Raw genomic sequence first — 23,905 nt, 5'->3', positions numbered from 1 at the left:
TGCCTCTGGTTTTTTCCACAGAAGAGCGCTGACTTCACCCCACACACCCACTACCTTTTCACAGCTCTTCAGCCAATCACCTGGCAGAGAGCAACAAACTGCCAGGTGACACTTGTTACATATAGTTTTAGGTAAAATGAAATCCTCATCATGCTCTGTAGATATATTACCTCACTCTGTCCTGTCCGGGTCTATCACCAGCATTGGTCCCACATTACTATCCATCATCAACAGTTCACTGAGGCAAGGCTATGTTCCATCTTATTTTAAACATGCTGAGGTAACTCCTCTGTTAAAAAAAACAGAATCTTGATCCTAGATCTGCTAGTAATTACCGACCTATTTCAAAATTGCCATTTGTAAGTAAATTACTTGAAAAAATTGTTGAAAATCAGTTCAGGTCTCTATTATGTAGAGAAAACTGAACCCCCACAGGTTTCAGTTTTAGGTCCATTACTATTTTCTTTTTATATGCTTCCTTTAGCTGGTATCATTCAATCTTTTAACGACCTGTCTTATCATTTTTATGCTGATGACATTCAGCTCCATATGTCCTTTAAGCCTCACCAGCTGGATAGGCTGTCCACCCTAGTCCAGTGCTTAACCCAGGTTTCTGATTGGCTTTCAAGCAACTACCTTGTTCTAAATACTAACAAGACCGAGACCATGATCATAGCTCCTCCTGAGCTACATTCTAAAATCAGTCAGGTTCTTGCCTCTTTCTGTCCATCTGTCAAGTCAAATATTCAAAATCTTGGAGTAATATTTGACTCTTCTCTGGGCCTTGACTCTCATGTAAAATCTTTGTCTCGTTCCTGTTTCTATCATTTAAGAAACATGTCTAAACTGCGACATACAGTATGGTTTCCTCAGCTGAACTGGAAAAACTCATTCATGCATTTGTGTCATCACGCTTAGATTACTGTAATTCCCTTTTTACTAGCTTGGATAAATCATTTCTCTCTCGCCTCCAGACAATACAAAACACAGCAGCCAGACTACTAATTCGCTCTACCAAGCGTGTTCACATCACTCCCATCTTATATTCTTTACATTGGCTCCCAATAGAGTTTAGAATCCGCTTTAAAATTCTTGTTTTAACATACAGAGCACTAAATGGCCAGGCTCCGGATTACTTATCCAAGCTTCTTATAAAATACACTGCTGCTCGTCATCACCGCTCACAGACTCAGAGTCTCTTAGTTGTTCCCCGTACACGACTGAAGACAAAAGGGGACAGAGCCTTTCAGTTTGTTGCACCAAGGCTGTGGAACAGTTTACCACTACATTTACGTTTGCTTGACTCTGTGGATTCTTTTAAAAAACAGTTAAAAACTCTTCTGTTCAAACAAGCCTTTCGTTGATCTACTTATTTTATATTTTTTTACATTTGATCTTTTACATTGTATATAATGTCTATTGATTTTATTGTTTATTTTAATATTTTAATATTTGTGTACAGCGCTTTGTGATTGTCTGTCTGTGAAAAGCGCTTAATAAATAAAGTTTACTTACTTACTTATGAACAGTAGCAGTAAAATAATTTCTTTAATCCTACACGCCTGAGGGATCAGAGATCACGGTTGTTCAGCTTTGGGTTTTGCCCTTGTTCTTTACGCACTGAAATTCCTCCAGATTCCTTCAATCTTTTAATTATATTATGCACTGTTGAAAATATCTAAATCTTTTCATTTGTTTCTTTGAGGAACATTATGTTTTACACATTTCGATTATTTTCTCATGTATTTGTCGGCAAACTGGCGATCCTCGGCCCATCTTTGCTCCTAAAGGACTAGACCTTTCCTGGATGCTGCTTTTGAACCAAATCATAAGTACAATCACCTGTTGACATCACCTGTTTCAAATCAATTCATTATTTATCCAATTTAACTGATTACTAGCCCTAAATTGCTCCTGTCTCAACCTTTATTGGAATGTGTTGCAGGTCTGAGTGACCGGAAAGGATGAAATGAAAGAAGCTGATCAGACAAAACATGACATTTTTTGTGTTCAAATTGTCTGCAATGAATTATAAGTCAAAGTATATCTAGAAATCAGTACTTTCTTCTTTTATTTGTTTTTCCACACTGTCCCAACTTATTTTGATTTGGGTTTTTATTATCTTTAAAATGTAGGATGATAAACTGTATAGCACAAAAGCTCAAAATATAGCACTGAACATTCATGGAAAAGTGATTACCACAATCTCATTATCCACTTTAGGGACTAAAGTGCTATATAAATACAGGCCATTTACTTGTATAGATGCACAAATTCTCTTTCTCTCTCTGTATCCATATATACACACATACACACAACTTAGTTTGGAATATATTATTAGTTCAACTTCAGTATTTACTGGTAGAAAATAGTTTCTCCTTTGAAGTAGTTTTTAAAAAAGCAACATCCTTTACAAAAGGAGCTGAATCTTTTAACATTTTTTTTATTATAAAAATGTATTATTTATTTTATTATTATTTTTCCTTTCTTTCTCTCTTTTTTCTTTCTGGTTATTATAGTTGTGATCTCTCTGTTTAATATTGGTATTCTTATTTTTATTGTCAAGTTTTGAGGTTTCTGTTTTCATTCCTCCCCCTGTGTTCCCCGTCCTCTTTCTAGTTTCTGTGTTAGTTATTTGTGAAGTCAGTCTTTTCTCCATGTTTCTTAGTTTCCTCAGTCATATTTCCCTCTGTTTCTCGCTCTCTCTTTGTGTTCTCACTCTCGCTGTCTCTCTGTTTTTAGTCAGACTCTCATTGTGTGTTTCTCATACTTCCTAATTTATTTTGACAGTCTCTTGTCCCGTGTACATTGTGTTCAATTTTGCTTCCAAAGTCTCGTCAGTTAGATTTTTTTCAGCTGTGTTCCCCAGATGTGGCAGGCAGGTAGGTTAGGACCCAAATGTAAGACTCTCTGTCCTGATTCTCTCCTGTATATTGGCTCTCTTAGGCTGTGTACCAATTAAGAGACTGCACGCTTGAAGTACGCATGTTAAGTGCGGTTACCTCACTGCCACGCGACGACGGCTGTCCCAATTCGAAGTGTACTTCAAATGCATACTCCAAATGCGCCGTCGATTTCCCCAAATATCAAGCGTGGTCCGGTGCACGCTTCGTGGTCCCATATATCCCACAATTCATAGCGCGGCAGTGGGTGTGGATAATTTTGCCGCAAAATACGGCAGACGGGAGCGGCTGAAGAGGTTGGTTTTTTTTTCCAAACTTTATTGAAACCATAAAGCGAACAGTCAGTCATTCCAGTTCAGTTTGTACAGTAGACATACAAGGCAAATAAGAGTAACAATATACAGTACAATGAAATAAGAAGGATAAATAAATAAAGGATAAAAAAAGAAGAAAGGGGGGAATGTGACAGACTTCATAACAACTTTGTATTTGAAAGTTGTGACAGCTCATTCGTTAAACATTTCTGAATGAATTTCAATCAGTGATAAACCTTTTTTATTGGAAGTTAATTTAAGAGAGTTAAAGTAATATTCAATTTCAATCAAAAACAAATTAAATGATGGGGTTGAGTTTTGAAATTTACATTTATGTATGTGGAATTTCCCTAATAAGATGGAGCGAGCGGCCGAAGAGTGAACTGTCAAAAGTACTGAATATGACGTCACTTATTTATGTGTGAATGTGTAATAATTAAAGTCAGTCATATATCCACAAACACAACAAGCTGAAAGTCAGTGATATATGTATATGTGTTGATATATAACACCCAGCAAGCCCCTGCGGGTGGTTTATGCCTGAAAGTCAATCTGCCTTCTTACTACTATCCTTCCTCCAATCCAGTAGTCCCCAATTCCCAGCCCTTACTCTACGTTCTAACTGAGAGAAAGCAAATCTCTCCCTATATTTTCTGCTCCTCCCTTTTGTGAGTGTGGACGCTTCATCTCTTTGCTCTTAAATGCTTTGCTTCTTTTATTGATTTTTATTGATTTTTATGCTGATTTTTTCCCTTTTTTCCGTATGAGTTTACCTGCGATAGCTTCTGGACACTTATAGATCATTAGGACTAAAGTGTTCTTAACAGAAACAGCAACATTTTTATAGTTACCTTATCCTCAGCGCTCCGTGTGTCTGTGGCCTAGACACAGCTGAAGCCTGATTACAGCGTCTGGGCACCGAACAGCCTCAATAGCCTAGAAAGGTGCTAACCGCTAGGCTAACTAGCAACAAGACGCCTTCCCTCTCCACAGATGACTACCACAGCCTTCTGCAGAAGATTGCAGTACTGGAGACAAAAATTCATCGCTTAGAAGTAAACGTGGAGGTAAATGGACTGTGTGGAAATGAAACAACCTTGCCTTTGATTCAAAACAATGGCGATGAGCAAGCTAGTACACAGCTAAGGAGCACAGATAATATGACCAAGAAAGTAGACTCTGTGCATTATTATAAATCCTCAAGTGATAATCACCCCTTGGACTGTCTTCCCCCAAGACATAAATCATGTCTCCTGGAAGGGGGAGGACGTATCACGGGCAGAGCACAGCGAGCTGAAATCTCTGAAACAGACTGGCCTTCACTTCCTACGAGACAGAGAAGCTCATCTACCCCTGTCTACGAGAGGAAACAGGACTGGACAACCGTGAATAGGAAGGTTAACAACAAACCTCCAAAACAACTGAATGTGAAAGTGCAGAACAGATTTGCTCCACTATCAAAGGACCCTGGATCTATATCGGACAACCATCCATCTAAAAGCAGCGAAGTAAGGTCTAAAAATCTGTTGAAAAGTAAAAGACCACAGGGAAAGCTAAAGGCTAGGCCTGAAACTCTGATTGTGGGTGACTCTGCCGTAAAGGATGTACAAAGGATGTGCGGTAAGAACACTAAAGTCCTCTGCTTTCCTAACGATATGGTCAACAACCTGAAGGAGAGAATTCTTCAAATTGCAGATGAATATCCAACTGTGACAAACATTGTTCTGCATACAGGGTCAAACGATGTGTCCAAACAACAGTCGGAGGTTCTGAAACGGGACTTTACTGGATTACTAAATACTGTAAACTCTCTGAATGCAGCTGTATTCATCAGTGGACCTGTACTGCCGGTCAGAGGAGGAGACAAGAGATTCAGCAGGTTGTTAACACTGAATAAATGGCTTATATCAGCATGTGCTGACCACTCAGTGCATTTTATCAACAACTTTAATATTTTTTGGGTACGCAGGCATCTGTTTAAAGCAAATGGATTTAATTTTAACAAGTCAGGGGTGAAACTGTTCACCTCCAACTTGTTTTATTCCATACGTCATCCATCTGTGCTTGGTGCCAAGGCTGAGATAAAGAGGAACAAACAGTACTCCAAGAACAGACAAAGCCCATCAGAAACCTTGAGGAGGAGCTCCATTTGCCCCCACCCGGGAAGAGCCTCAGAAAGGAGAGACATCTGAGGCAAGAAGAGGGGTCCCTATTTGCCTCAAACTCTCTCAACAACACCAACGACCAGGACCAGGGACCACGATCTTCCCCAGTCCCCCAAACCTCTGACAGGCCATCACCCCCATCACCCTCCTCCCCCTCCCTTTCTCCCTCCTCCCCACACCTGAAATTCACTGAGGAGATGATGGAGCGGGTCAATGCTGGGCTCAGATCTACCCACCGGCCCAATCCCTTTTTGTCCCCCATAAACCCCCCACCAGAGCGGCCAAAGGTTCGCCATCGAGCCCCACCCTCAACAGAGCAAGCGAAGTCACATTGCCCAGCCTCGCCCCCCTTAGTTCCTCCTTACCACCTTCATGCCCTGTCTCCGCAGTCTGATGTGTGATGTGTGGAGGGTCCGGGCTGCGAGGATTATGACAGTGGTGACTTTTCCCAGGAGAAGCTGGGACCCTGTTTACTAGAAGGTTTTAAAATTTCTGTACTTTTAGGTGACAGGAGACATGTGGCCTGGTCAAAACACAGAGAGCTGCACTCTAAAAGATCTTTAAACATAGTAAACGTACCTTGTGTGCCACAGACTGCTCCCAAACACGAGGGGACAAGTAATACCTCTAAAACACTTAAGTTGGCTTTATTAAACGTTAGATCTTTAGCTGGGAAAACGTTTTTAATTAATGATTTAGTCACTGAGCACAGCCTTGATTTTATGTTTTTAACTGAAACTTGGTTGGACCAAAGTAACAGTGGAGCTGTACTCATCGAGACGACCCCTCCTAACTACAGTTTTATCAGTGAGGCCAGGGTGAGCAGGAGAGGAGGAGGGGTTGCTGTCTTATTTAATGAATCATTTCAATGTAAGCAGCTATCTCCTGGAAGTTTTCAGTCTTTTGAATATGTGGCTTTACAGCCGAAGGCCCCATCCAAAGTTGTGTTTCTTAATGTTTACAGGCCTCCCAAATACTGCACAGACTTTTTTAATGACCTCAGTGAACTGCTGTCTGTGATCTGTGTTGATTTCGACTGTGTAATTATTGTTGGGGATTTTAACATCCATGTGGACAACCCTCAGGACAAAGGGACTAAAGACCTGAGTAACACTCTGGGCAACTTTGGGCTGACTCAGCATGTAACAGAGGCCACACATAATAGAGGACACACTCTTGACCTACTGATCTCCAAGGGCCTGAGCATTTCAAAGGTTACTGTGTCTGATGTGGGCGTGTCTGATCATTACTGTGTTTTCTTTGAAAGTAGAATCTCAGCCCACATACATAAATATATCAACAACAAAACGGTGTATAACTGAACACAGTAGTGCAATTTTTAACCAGGTCTTCCCATTAACACCTGACCTGTCCAGAGGGTCAGTCAATGAGCTCGTCAATAGCTTCAATGCAATCTGTTAAATGTAATGGACACTATTGCTCCCATTAAGGTGAAGGTTATCTCTGGAAGGAAAACGTCTCCATGGAGAAACTCCACACTAGTGAAAAATGAAAAAAGAGAGTGTAGGAAAGCTGAGCGCAGATGGAGAAAAACAAACCTCCAGGTTCATTATGACATCTATAAAGAGAAACTTCACAATTATAATTTACAACTGAGGAGTGCAAGGAGGTCCTACTTCTCTGACATCATCACTAAAAACAGCCATAATGCTCGGGTCTTATTTTCTACAGTTGACAGGCTAACAAACCCTCCTGTGTCAGTGGCAGCTGAACTTCATTCGACCATGGCCTGCAATGACTTTGCCAAATTCTTCACAGAAAAAGTCCAAAAAATTAGACAAGCAATTGGTACATCAACAGCAGATCCAGAATATGTACTGTGTCCACCGAAAAACTGTTTAAACACCATGAAACAGTTTCACCCTATTAACAGCAAAGACCTGGAGGACATCTTAGGTCAACTGAACTCCTCCTCTTGCTGTTTAGATGTCCTGCCAACAAGTTTTTTCAAAAAGGTCTCAAAGACTTTGGAGTCAGACCTGTTACAGATCGTCAACTTTTCTTTGTTATCAGGTGTGTTTCCAGAATCACTAAAAACTGCTGTAATAAAACCTATACTGAAAAAGGACAATCTTGACAAGACACAAATGAACAACTACAGGCCGATCTCAAATCTCCCATTTTTAAGTAAGATCATTGAAAAAGCAGTTTCTCAACAGCTCAATTACTTCTTAACACAGAATAACTGCTATGATGCCTTCCACTCAGGTTTTAGACAGAATCACAGCACTGAAACCGCTCTGACCAAGGTGTTCAATGACATATGTCTGAATACAGACAGTGGAAAAATGTCAGTCTTAGTTTTACTGGATCTCAGTGCAGCATTTGATACAGTTGACCACAACATATTACTCAAACGACTGGAGAACTGGGCAGGTCTTTCAGGAACTGTACTAAACTGGTTCAAAACATACTTAGAAAACAGGAAATACTTTGTATCAATAGGTAACTTCCACCTTGCGGCCGCAGCTCAATGCAGCAGCTTCGGCAATGGAGACGCTGAACATGGTCCATTCGGACTCAATGTCCCCAGTCTCCCTCGGAATGCTGTTGAAGCTCTGCCGGAGGTGTGCGTTGAAGATCTCGCGGACTGGGGCCTCTGCTAGACGTTCCCAGCACACCCTCACTACGCGTTTAGGTGCACCAGGTCTGTCCAGCGTCCTCCCCCGCCACCTGATCCAACTCACCACCAGGTGGTGATCAGTTGACAGCTCAGCCCCTCTCTTTACCCGAGTGTCCAGAACATATGGTCGCAGGTCTGCTGATACGATTACAAAATCGATCATCGACCTACGGCCTAGAGCGTCCTGGTGCCACGTGCACTTATGGACACTCTTATGTTCGAACAGGGTGTTCGTTATGGCCAAACTGTGATTAGCACAGAAGTCCAATAACAAAGCACCGCTCGGGTTCAGATCAGGGAGGCCGTTCCTCCCAATCACGCCCCTCCAGGTCTCGCTGTCATTACCCACGTGAGCATTGAAGTCTCCCAGCAGGACAACAGAGTCTCCAGGTGGAGCACCCTCCAGCACCTCCCCCAGGGACTCTAAGAAGGCTGGGTACTCTGAACTGCCACTCGGCGCATAAGCGCAGATGACAGTCAGGACCCTAAGGCGCAGGGAACAAACCCTCTCGTCTTCTCATCGTCGAAAAACCCCAACGTACCGGCAGCAAGCCGACAGGATATTAGAATACCCACCCCAGCCCGCCGCCTCTCACCAGGGGCAACTCCAGACTGAGACAGAGTCCAGCCCCTCTCCAGGAGACTGGTTCCAGAGCCCAAGCCATGCGAAGAGGTGAGCCCGACTATATCTAGCCGGTACCTCTCAACCTCACGCACTAACTCAGGCTCCTTCCCCACCAGAGAGGTGACATTCCATGTCCCTATTGCCAGTCTTGGCAGCCGGGGGTCAGTCCGCCAGGGCCTCCACTCCTGGCCGCCACCCGGCACACAATGCACCCGACCCCGATGGCGCCTCCTGCGGGTGGTGGGCCTGCGGGAGGATGGGCCCATGTCTCCTCTTCGGGCTGTGCCCGGCCGGGCCCCATGGACTAAGGCCCGGCCACCAGACGCTCGCCCTCGGGCACCCTCCCCGGGCCTGGCTCCAGGGCGGGGCCCCGGTAACCCTATCTCGGGCAGGGTAAACTGTTCCCTCGGTATCCTTTTCATAAGGGTCTTCTGAATCGCTCTTTGTCTGGTCCCTCACCCAGGGCCAATTTGCCATGGGAGACCCTACCAGGGGGCAAAAGCCCCCAGACAACATAGCCCCTGGGATCCCTGGGACACACAAACCCCTCCACCACGATAAGGTAGCGATTCAAGGAGGAGAGCCTGTGGGACTCCGGAGGCAGCCAACAGGTATCGACAGGCCAAGCGGACTGCGGCTCAGGCAGTGGCTGAAGCAAAAACTCGGGTGTGGGAGGAGTTCGGAGAGGCCATGGAAAAAGACTTTCGGACTGCCTCGAAGAGATTCTGGCAAACCGTCAGGCGTCTCAGGAGGGGAAAGCGGTGCTCTACCTGCACTGTGTATAGTGCTGGCGGAGCGCTGCTGACGTCGACTGAGAAAATTGTCAGGCGGTGGAAGGAATACTTCGAGGACCTCCTTAATCCCACTGACACGTCTTCCGAGGAGGAAGCAGAGTCTGGGGATGAGGGGGGCGAGGTCACTGAGGCAGTTAAACAACTCCTTGGTGGCAGAGCCCCTGGTGTTGATGAGGTCTGCCCCGAGTTCCTGAAGGCTCTGGACGTTGTAGGGCTGTCCTGGTTGACACGCCTCTGCAATTTTGCGTGGAGATCAGGGGCAGTACCTGTGGACTGGCAGACCGGGGTGGTGGTCCCCATCTTTAAGAAGGGGGACCGGAGGGTGTGTTCCAACTATGTCTATGCCAGGGTGCTGGAAAGGAGAGTTCGTCCGCTAGTCGAACCTCGGATACAGGAGGAACAATGCGGTTTTTGTCCTGGTCGCAGAACACTGGACCAGCTCTTTATCCTCTCCAGGATGGTTGAGAGTGCATGGGAGTTTGCCCAACCAGTCTACATGTGTTTTGTGGACTTGGAGAAGGCATTCGACCGTGTCCCTCGGGGTGTCCTGTGGGAGGTGTTGCGGGAGTATGGGGTGTCTGGCCCATTGCTACAGGCCATTCGATCCCTATACAACCGTTGCAAGAGCTTGGTTCGCATTGCCGGCAATAAGTCGGACTCGTTCCCGGTGGGTGATGGGCTCCGCCAGGGCTGCCCTTTGTCTCCGGTTCTGTTCATAATTTTTATGGACAGGATTTCTAGGCGCAGCCAAGTGGCGGAGGGCTTTCGCTTTGGTGGCCTCAGAATCTCATCTCTGATTTTTGCAGATGATGTGGTTCTGTTGGCTTCATCGGGTGAGGGCCTCCAGCTCGCACTGGAACGGTTCGCAGCCGAGTGTGAAGCAGCGGGAATGAGGATCAGCACCTCCAAATCTGAGGCCATGGTTCTCAGCCGGAAAAGGGTGGAGTGCCCACTCCGGGTCGGGGATGAGTTCCTGTCCCAAGTGGAGGAGTTCAAGTATCTCGGGGTCTTGTTCGCGAGTGATGGGAGAAGGGAGCCGGAGATCGACAGACGGATTGGGGCTGCAGCTGCAGTAATGCAGACGCTGCACCGGTCCGTCGTGGTGAAGAGGGAGCTGAGTGTAAAAGCGAAGCTCTCAATTTACTGGTCGATCTACGGCCCTACTCTCACCTATGGCCACGAGCTGTGGGTAGTGACCGAAAGAACGAGATCGCGGATACAATCAGAATCAGAATCAGAATCAGAATGGGTTTATTGCCAGATGTTGAGGTTTACAACATTAGGAATTTGCTGCGGTGCTTCAGTGCAAACAATAAGAATTAAAGTGCTATGTAGAAAGAAAGATATGTGCATGAGATATACATGAGATATATACATGAGAATAAGAATTATGAGTGCTACGTAGAAAGATATATACATGAGTGCAGGTGGTGATCAGTGCCAGACATGAAATGATGCAGTGACACAGCGTAGGGTCATATGTTAGTGGCGGGGACAGTCATGTGGTTATTGTTCATGTGTCCAACAGCAGAGGGGAAGAAACTGTTCTTGTGGCGAGAGGTTCTGGTGCGAATGGACCGGAGCCTCCTGCCTGAGGGGAGCAGGTCAAACAGACTGTGTCCAGGGTGAGAAGGGTCAGCTGAGATCCGGGCTGCACGCCGCAGTGTCCTGGAGGTGTACAGGTCCTGCAGAGATGGGAGTCTGCAGCCAATCACCTTCTCAGCAGAGCGCACAACACGCTGCAGTCTCTGTTTGTCCCTGATAGTGGCTCCAGCGTACCACACGGTGATGGAGGAGGTGAGGATGGACTCGATGATTGCAGTGTAGAATTGCATCATCGTCCGTGTTGGCAGGTTGAATTTCTTCAGCTGCCTCAGGAAGTACATCCTCTGCTGGGCTTTCTTGATGACGGAGGTGATGGTGGGCTCCCACTTCAGGTCCTGGGTGATGGTGGTACCCAGGAAGCGGAATGAGTCCACAGAGGTGATGGGGGTGTCAGTCAGGATGATGGGGGGGAGTGGGGCTGTGTGCTTCCTGAAGTCCACAATAATCTCCACTGTCTTCTGGGCATTCAGCACCAGGTTGTTGTGGCTGCACCAGGACACCAGACGTTCAACCTCCCTCCTGTAGGCAGACTCATCCCCGTCAGAGATGAGCCCAATGACGGTGGTGTCATCTGCGAACTTGATTAGCTTGACAGACTGGTGGGTGGAGGTGCAGCAGTTGGTGTACAGGGAGAAGAGCAGAGGAGAAAGAACACAGCCCTGAGGGGAGCCGGTGCTGATGGTCCGGGAGTCCGAGACATTCTTCCCCAGCCTCACGTGCTGCTTCCTGTCCGTCAGGAAGTCAGTGATCCACCGGCAGATGGGATCAGGCACATTCATCTGGGAAAGCTTGCCTTGGAGATGGTCTGGAAGGATGGTGTTGAAGGCAGAGCTGAAGTCCACAAACAGGATCCTGGCGTAGGTTCCTGGGGAGTCCAGATGCTGCAGGATGAAGTGTAGGGCCATGTTGATGGCGTCGTCTACAGACCTGTTGGCTCTATATGCAAACTGCAGGGGGTCCAGGAGGGGGGCCGTGAGGGTCTTGAGATGGGAGAGAACTAGGCGCTCAAATGACTTCATGACCACAGATGTCAGAGCCACGGGTCTGTAGTCATTTAGTCCAGTGATCCTAGGTTTCTTGGGGACAGGGATTATGGTAGAGGACTTGAAGCAGGCAGGCACATGACATGCCTGCAGTGAGGAGTTGAAGATGCCAGAAAACACTGGGGCCAGCTCGTTTGCACAGTGTCTGAGGGTGGCAGGAGACACACCGTCTGGGCCGGGAGCTTTCCGAGCATTCAGATTCTTAAACTGCTTCCTCACATCTGCTTCATGAATATGAAGAGTTGTGGTCGGAGGAGGTGGTGTGAAATCCTCTTTTGTGTGGGGTGAGGAGGGGGGTGTTGTAGGTGAACAGTTTGAAGGTGGTGATGGCTCTATGGAGGGGGGAGAGGTGGGGGAATGAGTGTCCAAAGTGCCTCTATTGTTGGGGTCGTTGGAGGTGTGAAGGCTGCCTGATGGCTCGTCAAAACGACAGTAGAAGTCGTTGAGGGTGTTGGCCAAGAGCAAGTCGTCAGTGGAGTGGGGGGTTTTAGGCTTGTAGTTTGTAATATTCCTAAAACCTTTCCACACAGAGGCCGAGTCATTCTCTGAGATCTGCTGCTGCATCTTCTCAGAGTGCTGATGTTTGGCAATGTCCACTTCCTTAGTGAACTTGTACTTGGCCTCTCTGTAGCAGTCCCTGTCTCCGCTTCTGAACGCCTTACTCTTTTCCAGCCACAGCTTTTTGAGTTTAGGGGTAAACCAGGGTTTGTCATTGTTATAACTCACCCTGGTGCGTGATGGCACAATGCTGTCCTCACAGAAGTGGATATAGGAGGTGACAGTGTCCGTAAACTCGTCCAAGCTGTTAGAAGCAGCCTTCAATGTGTCCCAGTCTGTGGTCTCCAAACACGTGCGAAGCTCCTCCACAGCCTCGTTGCTCCACAGTTTTTTGGTCCTCACGACAGGTTTGGAGAGCTTCAGCCTCTGTCTGTACGCGGGGATTAGGTGGATCATGACGTGATCAGAAAGTCCGAGTGAAGCGCGCGGCACCGCGCGATAGGCCCCGCTGATCGTGCTGTAGCAGTGGTCCAATGTCCTCTCCTCTCTGGTCGGGCATTTAATATACTGCTTGTATTTCGGAAGCTCATGGCTCAGATTGGCTTTGTTAAAGTCCCCAAGAGCAATGATGAGAGAGTCCGGGTATGTCCGCTCCGTGTGGAGAATCTGCTCTGCGAGTGCGCACTGAGCTGCTCGCGCATCCGCGTCTGGCGGGATATAAACAGCGGCCAGGATGAATGAAGCAAACTCCCGCGGAGAATAAAACGGTTTGCAGTGAATAAAAAGATATTCCAGAGAGGGAGAGCAGTGCTGAGCAATCACTGTTACATCTGTGCACCAGCCACTATTGATGTAGAAGCAGACACCTCCACCTTTGGTTTTACCGGAGAGAGCGGCCTGCCGGTCCGCGCGCAGCAGATGAAAGCCCTCCAGCTTGAGCGCGCAGTCCGGGATGTCCTCATTGAGCCACGACTCCGTAAAACATAAGACACAGGAGGAGGCAAAGTCTCTGTTCATGCTTCTCATCAGGGCCAGTTCGTCTATCTTATTCCAGAGTGAGCGTACATTAGAAAGGAAGATCCCAGGAAGGGCCGTTCTCAGTCCGCGTTTCCTCAAACGCACGAGTACGCCGGCTCGCTTACCTCTCTTCCGACGTCTCACTTTCCTGATCAGAGTCAGCAGTAAATCTGCCGCAGATGCGACAAATATTGGAAATAAATCCACAGGCGTTGTAGTCCTGCAGTTAAGGAGCTCTTCTCTGGTGTAAGAATATCCAGAGGAGTGCCCAGACACAGAAGAAATGCACAAAAACAAGACAAAAGTAACGCACTGAAGCACCAGGGCATCCATACGCGGCGCCATCTTGGAATATAAAAGCGACAAGCGACAGAAATGAGCTTCCTCCGAAGGGTGGCTGGCCTCTCCTTTAGAGATAGGGTGAGAAGTTCGGCCATCCGGGAGGGGCTCAGAGTAGAGCAGCTGCTGCTCCACATCGAAAGGAGCCAGCTGAGGTGGTTCGGGCATCTGACAAGGATGCCCCCTGGGCGCCTCCTGGGTGAGGTGTTCCAGGCATGTCCCACCGGGAGGAGGCCCCGGGGCAGACCCAGGACACGCTGGAGAGATTATATCTCTCGGCTGGCCTGGGAACGCCTTGGTATTCCCCCGGATAAGCTGAAGGAGGTGGCTGGGGAGAGGGAGGTCTGGGCCTCTTTGCTTAGGCTGCTGCCCCCGCGACCCGGCCCCGGATAAAGCGGATGAAGATGGATGGATGGATGGAATAGGTAACTTCACATCTGAGCAGACAAGTATCACATGTGGAGTTCCCCATGGTTCCATCTTGGGACCCCTTCTGTTTAACATTTACATGCTCCCACTGGCACAGATTATAAAGAACAACAAAATAAACTACCACAGCTATGCAGATGACACACAAATATATATCACAATGTCACCAGGAGACCAAGGCCCTGTACAAGCTCTTGGTAAATGCATTGAAGAAATTAATGACTGGCTGTGCCACAATTTTCTCCAGCTAAACAAAAACAAAACTGAGGTAATAGTCTTTGGCGCCAAAGAAAAACGATTACAGGTCACCAGAGAACTTCAATCTATACACCTAAAAACCACAAACCAGGCGAGAAATTTGGGTGTAGTGATGGATGCAGACCTAAACTTAGAAAAACACATAAAGACAATAACAAAGTCAGCTTACTATCACCTCAAGAATATTTCAAGGATAAAAGATCTGATGTCTCAACAGGACCTGGAAAAACTAGTCCATGCATTCATCTTTAGTAGGCTTGATTACTGTAACAGCATCTTTACAGGTCTACCTAAAAAATCAGTCAGACAACTACAGCTCATTCAGAACTCTGCTGCTCGAGTCCTCACTAAGACCAAAAAAGTGGACCACATCAGTCCAGCTCTGAGGTCTTTACACTGGCTGCCTGTCCGTCAGAGGATAGACTTTAAAGTTCTGATGCTGGTCTATAAAGCTCTGAATGGTTTAGGACCAAAATACATCAGTGACCTCCTGACCCAGTATGAACCTTCCAGATCCCTCAGGTCATCTGGATCTGGTCTTTTATCAGTTCCCAGAGTCAGAACCAGACACGGAGAAGCTGCATTCAGCATGCTCCTTATATCTGGAACAAACTCCCAGAAAGCCTCAGATCAGCTGAAACACTCAGTTTATTTAAATCCAGGTTGAAGACTCACCTGTTCTCAGCTGCATTTGAATAAAGCACCAAATCCACACTTTTAAGCTTAAATTTCAAAACTTACATTTAACTACTGATTTTATCTATTGTTCTGATTTTATCTGTTTTGATTTTATATACTGTTTTGTTTGTTGTTAGTTAGTTAGTTTGTTTGCTTGTTTTAATCAATTTTAAAGCGTGCTTTTTATTTGTCTTTGTTTCTAATGTCTCTGTAAAGCACTTTGAATCACCTTGTTGTTGAATTGTGCTATACAAATAAACTTGCCTTGCCTTGCCTTGCCTTCAAGCTCGGGTCCTCTACCAGAGGCCTGGGAGCTTGAGGGTCCTGCGCAGTATCTTAGCTGTTCCCAGGACTGCGCTCTTCTGGACAGAGATCTCCGATGTTGTTCCCGGGATCTGTTGGAGCCACTCGCCTAGCTTGGGAGTCACCGCACCACTGTTACCTTCACCCTCCACATCCTCTCGAGCTCTTCTCTGAGCCCTTGGTATTTCTTCAGCTTCTCGTGTTCCTTCTTCCTGATATTGCTGTCATTCGGAACCGCTACATCGATCACTACGGCCGTCTTCTTCTGTTTGTCTACCACCACTATGTCCGGTTGGTTAGCCACCACCATTTTGTCCGTCTGTATCTGGAAGTCCCACAGGATCTTAGCTCGGTCATTCTCCACCACCCTTGGGGGCATCTCCCATTTTGACCTCGGGACTTCCAGGTTATACTCGGCACAGATGTTCCTGTACACTATGCCAGCCACTTGGTTATGGCGTTCCATGTATGCCTTGCCTGCTAGCATCTTGCACCCTGCTGTTATGTGCTGGATTGTCTCTGGGGCATCTTTACACAGCCTGCACCTGGGGTCTTGCCTGGTGTGATAGACCCCAGCGTCTATGGATCTTGTACTCAGAGCTTGTTCTTGTGCTGCCATGATTAGTGCCTCTGTGCTGTCTTTCAGTCGAGCTTTGTCCAGCCACTGGTAGGATTTCTGGATATCAGCCACCTCCTCTATCTGCCGGTGGTACATACCGTGCAGGGGCCTGTCCTTCCATGATGGTTCCTCGTCTCCAACATCCACAATGACGGCGAAACAACTAGTAGCTCAGTGTAAATGACTGTTCAGCACAGAAATGAAGCCCAACAATCATGTTTTACAGTCCCGTGGTCTCAGCCTCAGATACTCAACTAATCAAAGTGATGTCATGACAAAAATGAATGACCAACAGAACATTTTTCTCCTTCATTTCTGTCAAACAATGCTATATGTAACGTGTCTCGCGGTTAGTATCATGATTGCTAGGCAACCTGAACAGCGCGACGATGCGTATACCGTCCCATTTCACAAGCCTCTCACTTCCGCACTTCTCGTACTTATAGTACGCACCATACGTAGTACGTGTAGTGCGCGTACTTCAAGCGTGCAGTCTCTTAATTGGGACACAGCCTTACTTTGTCTGTTGTTTTGATCTCCATCTTGCTCTGTGCGTCATTTGTTTAGAGCCTGCAGTGTTTGTATCCATGAGTATCTGCCAGTTAAGTTGGATTAAGTTATTTTTAATTTCCAGCAATGAAGCTGTTGTTCAGTCCAGCCTGATAATCTTACATTTGAGTCCTGACCTAACTGCCAGCCACACACAACACTTCATGACATTTAAAGCTTCCTTTCTATGTAACCTCAATATAACTATATATATCGGATGATGATATAAAAACGTCTAACGTTTCATTTTACGCTATCGTTTATTTCGTGGTGTCGCAAAATAAACTCTTTGCGGCAATATTTTTTCATCGTTTTCATGGTCACTGTAGTGGCTATATTAATTTCTTAAGGTTCTCTCTTTCTCTTACATTTAATATAACCACATTACAGACGGACAAGCACCTGTTTTTATGCGTTGTAGTTAGCAACAATGACGGTAACACCATTGCGTGTCCGCTTGTTTATGTTCCATATAAACCTTTCACAATAAAGCTCAAGATCCTGTTGAGACTTTTCAAAATAAACTGAATCACGTGAAAGAGCAGATTGGATGAGAATTAAAAAAGAGCCGCCAGGTGCTAAAAAATAAACCTTAGACTCAAACGCTAGAACAGGCTTTTCCCCGCAGAACGCTGTGCAATAAATACTCACAAAAAAAAAAAAAAAAAAAACGTTATAAAACTTTTGTCTAAAAATGTATCGTTTCATGCATTGGTTAAAACACTCGGCTCCAGCTACATGACGCGCAGCTGGAAGCACTTCCCGCAAGACGAGCTGCACGAGATGCACAGAATTTACAGAAAATGTTACATTTTTGTGATTTATATCGTTATCGGGACGATAGAATTCTTATATCGGGATATGAGATTTTGGTCATATCGCACAGCCCTACTTCATGACATTTAAAGCTTCCTTTCTATGTAACCTCAATATTCCCATCAGTTTCCCCCTAAATATTTTATTATACAAGTTGTACTGATGAAAATACACAACAGATCATATTTTTTCTTTCTTTTGTTTTGCTTTGAGAATGAGCTGGCTATTCACAGTGAAAATCTTGTCCAACAGGTACAGCTGTGTCTGCCAGCATTTGGGTTGTACGTGAAGGAGAGGATCTTTCACTTTATAATCTTTTCACTGTGTCTGGAAACACAAAGTTCTTCTGCAAGGAAAAATGTGAGCGAGCAGAAAACATCCTCATTAAAACAGATGAAACCACAGCTCAGAGCGGCAGATACAGCATTAAATACAAAGATGCAGCTTCAGGAAGAGGAAGCCTGACTTTTACCATCACAAATATGAGAAAGTCTGACTCAGGAATGTACCGGTTTGGTTTGGGTAAATCTTCAGCTCCAGATTCATACTCAGACTTTGAGGTCAGAGTTTCAAATGGTGAGTTTCTACTAAAAGTCAAAATTGGGAAACCAATCACCTACTCTCATACCCCCATAAACTCTCAGGCTAAATACAGTCCTATTTAAACTCAGTCACTTTATTTATTTATTATATAATTCATGGATGTTCATCTATTTAACAGAAATTGCTAAAAACTCTAGAGTCTCCCGTGCACAGAGTGAGGGAGAAGAAATCTCATTTCCATGTGCCACTGCTGTCCAGGCACAGAGGAAGTTCCTTTGTAAGAATCCGTGTGAGAAAGAAGGAAATATCTTCATTGACACAACTAATGACAAAGTTCAGAATGGCAGGTACAGCATTGAATACACAAAAGGATCTGGGTTTGAACTTCGGGCAACCATCAGACATCTGACCAAGTCCGACACGGGACAGTACAGGTGTGGTTACGGGGACCCTTTATCTCCTGATTCATATGACACTGACGATATTTTGGTTGTAGATGGTAAGTTTCTTTTCAGAATAATAACAATTCTTGATATGTTCATCCTATAGCTTGTTGTTAAAATCTTGCAAATTAGGGATTAGATTAAAATTCATAGTAAAAGATGCCAGTCTTTCTACAATTCTCTCTGTTTTGTCCTTTTTCTGCCCGTCCTTTCCAGCACTGTAGCAATCAGAATTATTGTTTGAAGACCAGGAAAAATGCCCAACAGATTTATTTTACCAAGTGGACCATCCTGGCTTTTGATATACTGGTAGATGGTCAGGTGGCCAGGAGAGGAAAGAGGTGCAGTGCTTTCCCTGCACCTGTAAATTGTTATTATAATTTTTTAATTATGATTAAAATAATCCCACTATTGTCCTCTCTCACCTATTCACAGACATTTGGGACATTATTGGACACAATATTCATTGTAATTGGGTCTTTTTCAGTTACGTTGTTAAATATATATGCCCCCCCTGGAAGCGATATTTATTTCTTTAAGAAAATTATAGACATGATGGTAACAGAGACAGTAGGTTTTCTAATTGGCGGAGGAGATTTAAATATACATCTATAACCAAAGCTAGATATTTCCAATAGAAAAGCACAGAATACCAAAACATTAATTAAGAATATAAATACATTGATGAAGGAGGTGGGACTAATTGATATATGGAGAAACTTGCATTATACCTATTTTTCCTCACCGCACTTGTTATACACAAGAATAAATTATTTTATTACCTTTGGGGAAAATAAAGATAGAATAAACACTTGTGAAATTGGAGCAATAGACTTAAGCGACCATGCACCAGTATACCTGTCCATTGATTTAAACCTGCAACCAAAACTCAATAATTGGAAATTAAATTCAAGCTTACTGAATGATCCACACTTCAAAGAACAAATTAAGAAAGAGATTCACTTCTATATGGAAACGAATGATAATGGTGAGGTGTCTCCTCCTATTCTGTGGGATACTTTAAAAGCTGTCCTGAGAGGGAAAATTATAGCAATATAAGCAATTATAAAAAAAAAGATGAGAAATAAAAAATTAGAAGAGCTGCAAAATAAGTTAGAAGAATTAGAGAAAAGGCATAAAAGAAAAACAACACAGGATATATTGGAGGAAATCATCAAAACAAGAAATGAAATAAATGATTTACTACATATGAAATTAAAAAATTTTTTATGTTTCTTAAACAAAGGTATTACGAGGGAGGATCTAAAGCAATGAATGTTTTAGCCTGGAAACTAAAAAAGTAAATAGCAGATAATACAGTTCACAAAATTAAACATCCAGTGACAAAATTAATAAAAAATAAACTAGGAGAAGTTCAGAGTGCATTTGAAACATTTTATAAGACTCTTTATGCTAATAAGACAGAGAGTAGTATAGTTGAAATGAACAGTTTTTTAGACTCTCTCGATTTACCAGTACTGAATGAAGAACAGAATAAAACTTCGATTGAAGATATAACAGAAAAGGAACTAAGAAGAGCAATAAGGAGCTAAAAGAAGAATTAATACCAGTGATGCTTCTCACACTGAATTGGGTCTTAAAGAAGGCTCAAGTACCTTTTAGCTGGAAAGAAGCAATTATCTCTGCTATCCCAAAAGAAAACAAGATAAATTAGAATGTGTGTCATATAGACCAATATCTGTTCTTAATACAGATCATAAGCTGTTTATATCTATCATGGCTAGACGATTACAAAAGTTCTTACCTAGTCTAATTCATAATGATCAAACAGGTTTTATTCGAGAGCGCCAAATACAAGATAATGTACGGCGGACACTACAAATTATTAACCATATTCGACAGAATAAAGTAGAAGCAATGGTAATCAGTATCGATTCAGCATTCGATTCAGTTAATTGGAACTTTCTTTATGGAGTCTTGCATAGATTTGGCTTGCATGAAATAATAATTAAGACAATACAGGCACTTTATGATAACCCTACGGCAAGGATTAAAATTAATGGCTACCTATCAAATAGTATTAAGCTGCAAAGAGGAACAAGGCAGGGCTGTGCGTGCTCACCATTATTATTCACGTTATATCTGGAACCATTGGCTCACTATATAAGGCAAAACAAAGAAGTAGAAGATATTAATATCCATGAGAAGGAGCATAAATTAGCCTGCTATGCAGATGATATTTTAATATTTTTGGGTCAACCATCAAACTCTCTACCTAAATTAATGCAGTTATTTGAATACTTTGGTCGACTATCAGGATATAAAGTTAATATGAGTAAAACACAATTGCTTAAGTACAACTATATTCCATCAGAAGAAATTAAAAATAAGTACCAATTAGCATTAAAAAACGCAGGCCATTTTTTGATTTTGACGGTGTTAACTACTAGAAGACTAGAGGAAATATTAGTTATACTAATGGAAACAAAAACACACTCCTTACATGCCTTTTGTATTTTTTTTCTGTTTTGCTTCCTTTTCTATTTTTCTTTCTTTTTTTTCTTTTTTCTTTTTTTCTTCTTTCATTCCTTTTGTATGGATATTTTAGTTGTTTAAATACAGAAAAAAGAAAAATGCATGTAGTGACAAATTGTTGAAGTTGATGGTATTGTACAGTGATAACTAAATGTCAATTTAAAAAAAAGTAATTGGGTCTTTTTCAGTTTAAACCTTTTGCAAACATATATGAGATTCTTGACGGGTTCCAGTCTCACTTTAAAGAACAGTATTATGCTGTATTCTGTCTTGTTCTCTATGAAACATGTTTAAATGGAATCTTAGAAATTGAATTCAGATCTATGAAAGTGAATATAAATAAGTCTGCTTTCTGATTTTTCTATAATGGGCTCTGTGTTACAGTGGTGACTTACACTTCTACTCAGGTCTGCGCCTTCAAAGGATCAACAGCAGAAATACACTCCAAATTCAGATACCTATCGACTATAAATGACATAAAGACAAGAATCCAGAAAATGTTCTGGTTTACTACAGTCAAAAATAATGAGCCTGTGGACCTGAAAACAGATCCAGAGTATTCAGGTCGAGTTCAGTATCAGTGTGAAAACAATGACTGCACTCTGAGAATCTCAGACCTGAGAGAGAGCGACTCAGCTGAGTACAAGTTCATGCTCATAACAAACGATCCAGGAGGGAAATATACTGGATCACCTGGAGTCACTTTGACTGTTACAGGTAAAACAATATTTGACTGGAATTCACTTTAAACATTTCCATGTGTATCTGTGCAGATGTTGAGATATTTATGATATAATGTCATTGTTTTTTTTACTCCCAGATCCACAGCTCCAGGTACATGTGAGGAGATCAACAGTAAACTCTTATTCTAACTGGACAGAGCTGACATGTCACAACAACTGTCAGCTACCCGATCAATCTTCCTACATCTGGTACAGGAATGGACACAAACTTTCATCAGACGAACAATATTTACAGCTGAACACATTTGATACTGTAGACAGTCTTTACTGTGCTGTGAAAGGATATGAGCGATTCCCTTCTCCAACAGTGTGTGAGTTCACTACTTTTTGTTTTATTAAAGGAATTATATTAAATTTTTCTTTATTTACGTGAATGTGTTTGTATGCTACTTTAGTCAAAATCCTTTCTTTTAGGGGGTTTACAATGTTTTCTTTTTAGAATATAAATTTTTTTAATTTGTTTTTTTATGACCATGTCGTCATTCTTATGTTTCCTCCTCCAGATGCTCCAAAGCTTCCCTCTGTGTCAGTGAGTCCCTCTGCTGAGATAGTGGAGGGCAGTTCAGTCACTCTGACCTGTAGCAGTGATGCTAACCCAGCAGCTAGTTACACCTGGTACAAGGAGGATGTCATCAGCCCTCTCAGGTACCAAAACCAACATGTTTTCAGATCCATCCGGCCTTCTCAATCTGGAAAGTATTACTGTACAGCTGATAATGGCCTGGGACAAAAGAGATCTGAAAGCAGAACTATTGATGTGAAATGTGAGTAAAATACATTTATAAGCTTTAAATTCTTTGTTCTCAGTTGAACAGTTAACATCAACTTTAGAGATAAGACTTAATTCATCATCATGAAGAGTGAAAACAGATTTACTGCACAATCATGTCTGTTTATTAAAATATAAGGAAGTTTGACAAAGAAATAGGAAGGTTTCTACATATTATTATTTTATAATTTTTGTTGTGAGAAGCCTGCAAAGACTTGAGTATATTTATAACCAACCATGTTGTCATTCTTATGTTTCCTCCTCCAGATGCTCCAAAGCTTCCCTCTGTGTCAGTGAGTCCCTCTGCTGAGATAGTGGAGGGCAGTTCAGTCACTCTGACCTGTAGCAGTGATGCTAACCCAGCAGCTAACTACACCTGGTACAAGGAGGATGTCATCAACCCTCTCAGTTACCAAAACCAACATGTTTTCAGCTCCATCCTGCCCTCTGACTCTGGAAAGTATTACTGTACAGCTGATAATGACCTGGGACAAAAGAGATCTGAAAGCAGAAACATTGATGTGAAATGTGAGTAAAATACATTTATAAGCTTTAAGTTCTTTGATCTCAATTGAACAGTTAACATCAACTTTAGAGATAAGAGTTAATTCATTATCATGAAGAGTGAAAACAGATTTACTGCACAATCATGTCTGTTTATTACAATATAAGGAAGTTTGACAAGGAAATAAGTAAGGTTTCTGAATGTTACCTTTTATAATTTTTGTAGCGTTGTGAGAAGCCTGCAAAGACTTGAGTATATTTATAACCAACCATGTTGTCATTGTCCTTATTTCTCCTCCAGATGCTCCAAAGCTTCCCTCTGTGTCAGTGAGTCCCTCTGCTGAGATAGTGGAGGGCAGTTCAGTCACTCTGACCTGTAGCAGTGATGCTAACCCAGCAGCTAACTACACCTGGTACAAGGAGGATGAAAATTTACCAAAAGCATTTGGACAGAACTTCACCGTCACCAAGTTCAGACCTGAACACAGTGGGCGTTATTACTGTGAAGCCCAGAACAAGCTGGGACGTCATAACTCCACCTTACAGCAGACCATTGTGCCAGGTAATCATTTATATTTACATACTGGATACACTCAGAAAGGAGTGCAGTCAAAAAGTCAGGCACAATCTACATTCATGCACTATGGCTAATTATTGGATGGCACTAGAATTTATAATAACAGATCACTGTCAAAATACCTCAGCACAGATAGAACTGTATTACTACCTAAATGTACACATGTACAAGTATTTATTTTGCCAAAATGTTTCCTCTTCAGTGTTGTATGGACTCATAGCGCTGCTACAG

General features: G+C 43.5%; 1 protein-coding gene across 2 annotated transcripts in view; it reads left to right on the top strand.

Annotated features, from left to right (window-relative positions):
• LOC146707106 (B-cell receptor CD22-like) overlaps positions 1-23,905 on the top strand; it is a 34,561-nt gene that overhangs the window by 7,913 nt on the left and 2,743 nt on the right. For both annotated transcript variants that reach the window (XM_085458434.1, XM_085458435.1), the window contains exons 2-8: positions 17,852-18,175; positions 18,321-18,641; positions 21,466-21,798; positions 21,902-22,135; positions 22,328-22,588; positions 22,861-23,121; positions 23,399-23,659. In XM_085458434.1, the coding sequence (XP_085314560.1) occupies positions 17,852-18,175; positions 18,321-18,641; positions 21,466-21,798; positions 21,902-22,135; positions 22,328-22,588; positions 22,861-23,121; positions 23,399-23,659 (1,995 nt within the window). The remainder of the gene's footprint in view (positions 1-17,851; positions 18,176-18,320; positions 18,642-21,465; positions 21,799-21,901; positions 22,136-22,327; positions 22,589-22,860; positions 23,122-23,398; positions 23,660-23,905) is intronic.

The sequence above is a fragment of the Copadichromis virginalis genome, linkage group LG6 (assembly GCF_057382275.1).
Source record: "Copadichromis virginalis isolate Kocher_CV1m ecotype Utaka linkage group LG6, C_Virginalis_male_GT1.1, whole genome shotgun sequence".
Classification (NCBI taxonomy): domain Eukaryota; kingdom Metazoa; phylum Chordata; class Actinopteri; order Cichliformes; family Cichlidae; genus Copadichromis; species Copadichromis virginalis.
Note: the sequence above shows the minus strand (reverse complement) of the source record. Positions and strands in the feature narration are given on the sequence as shown.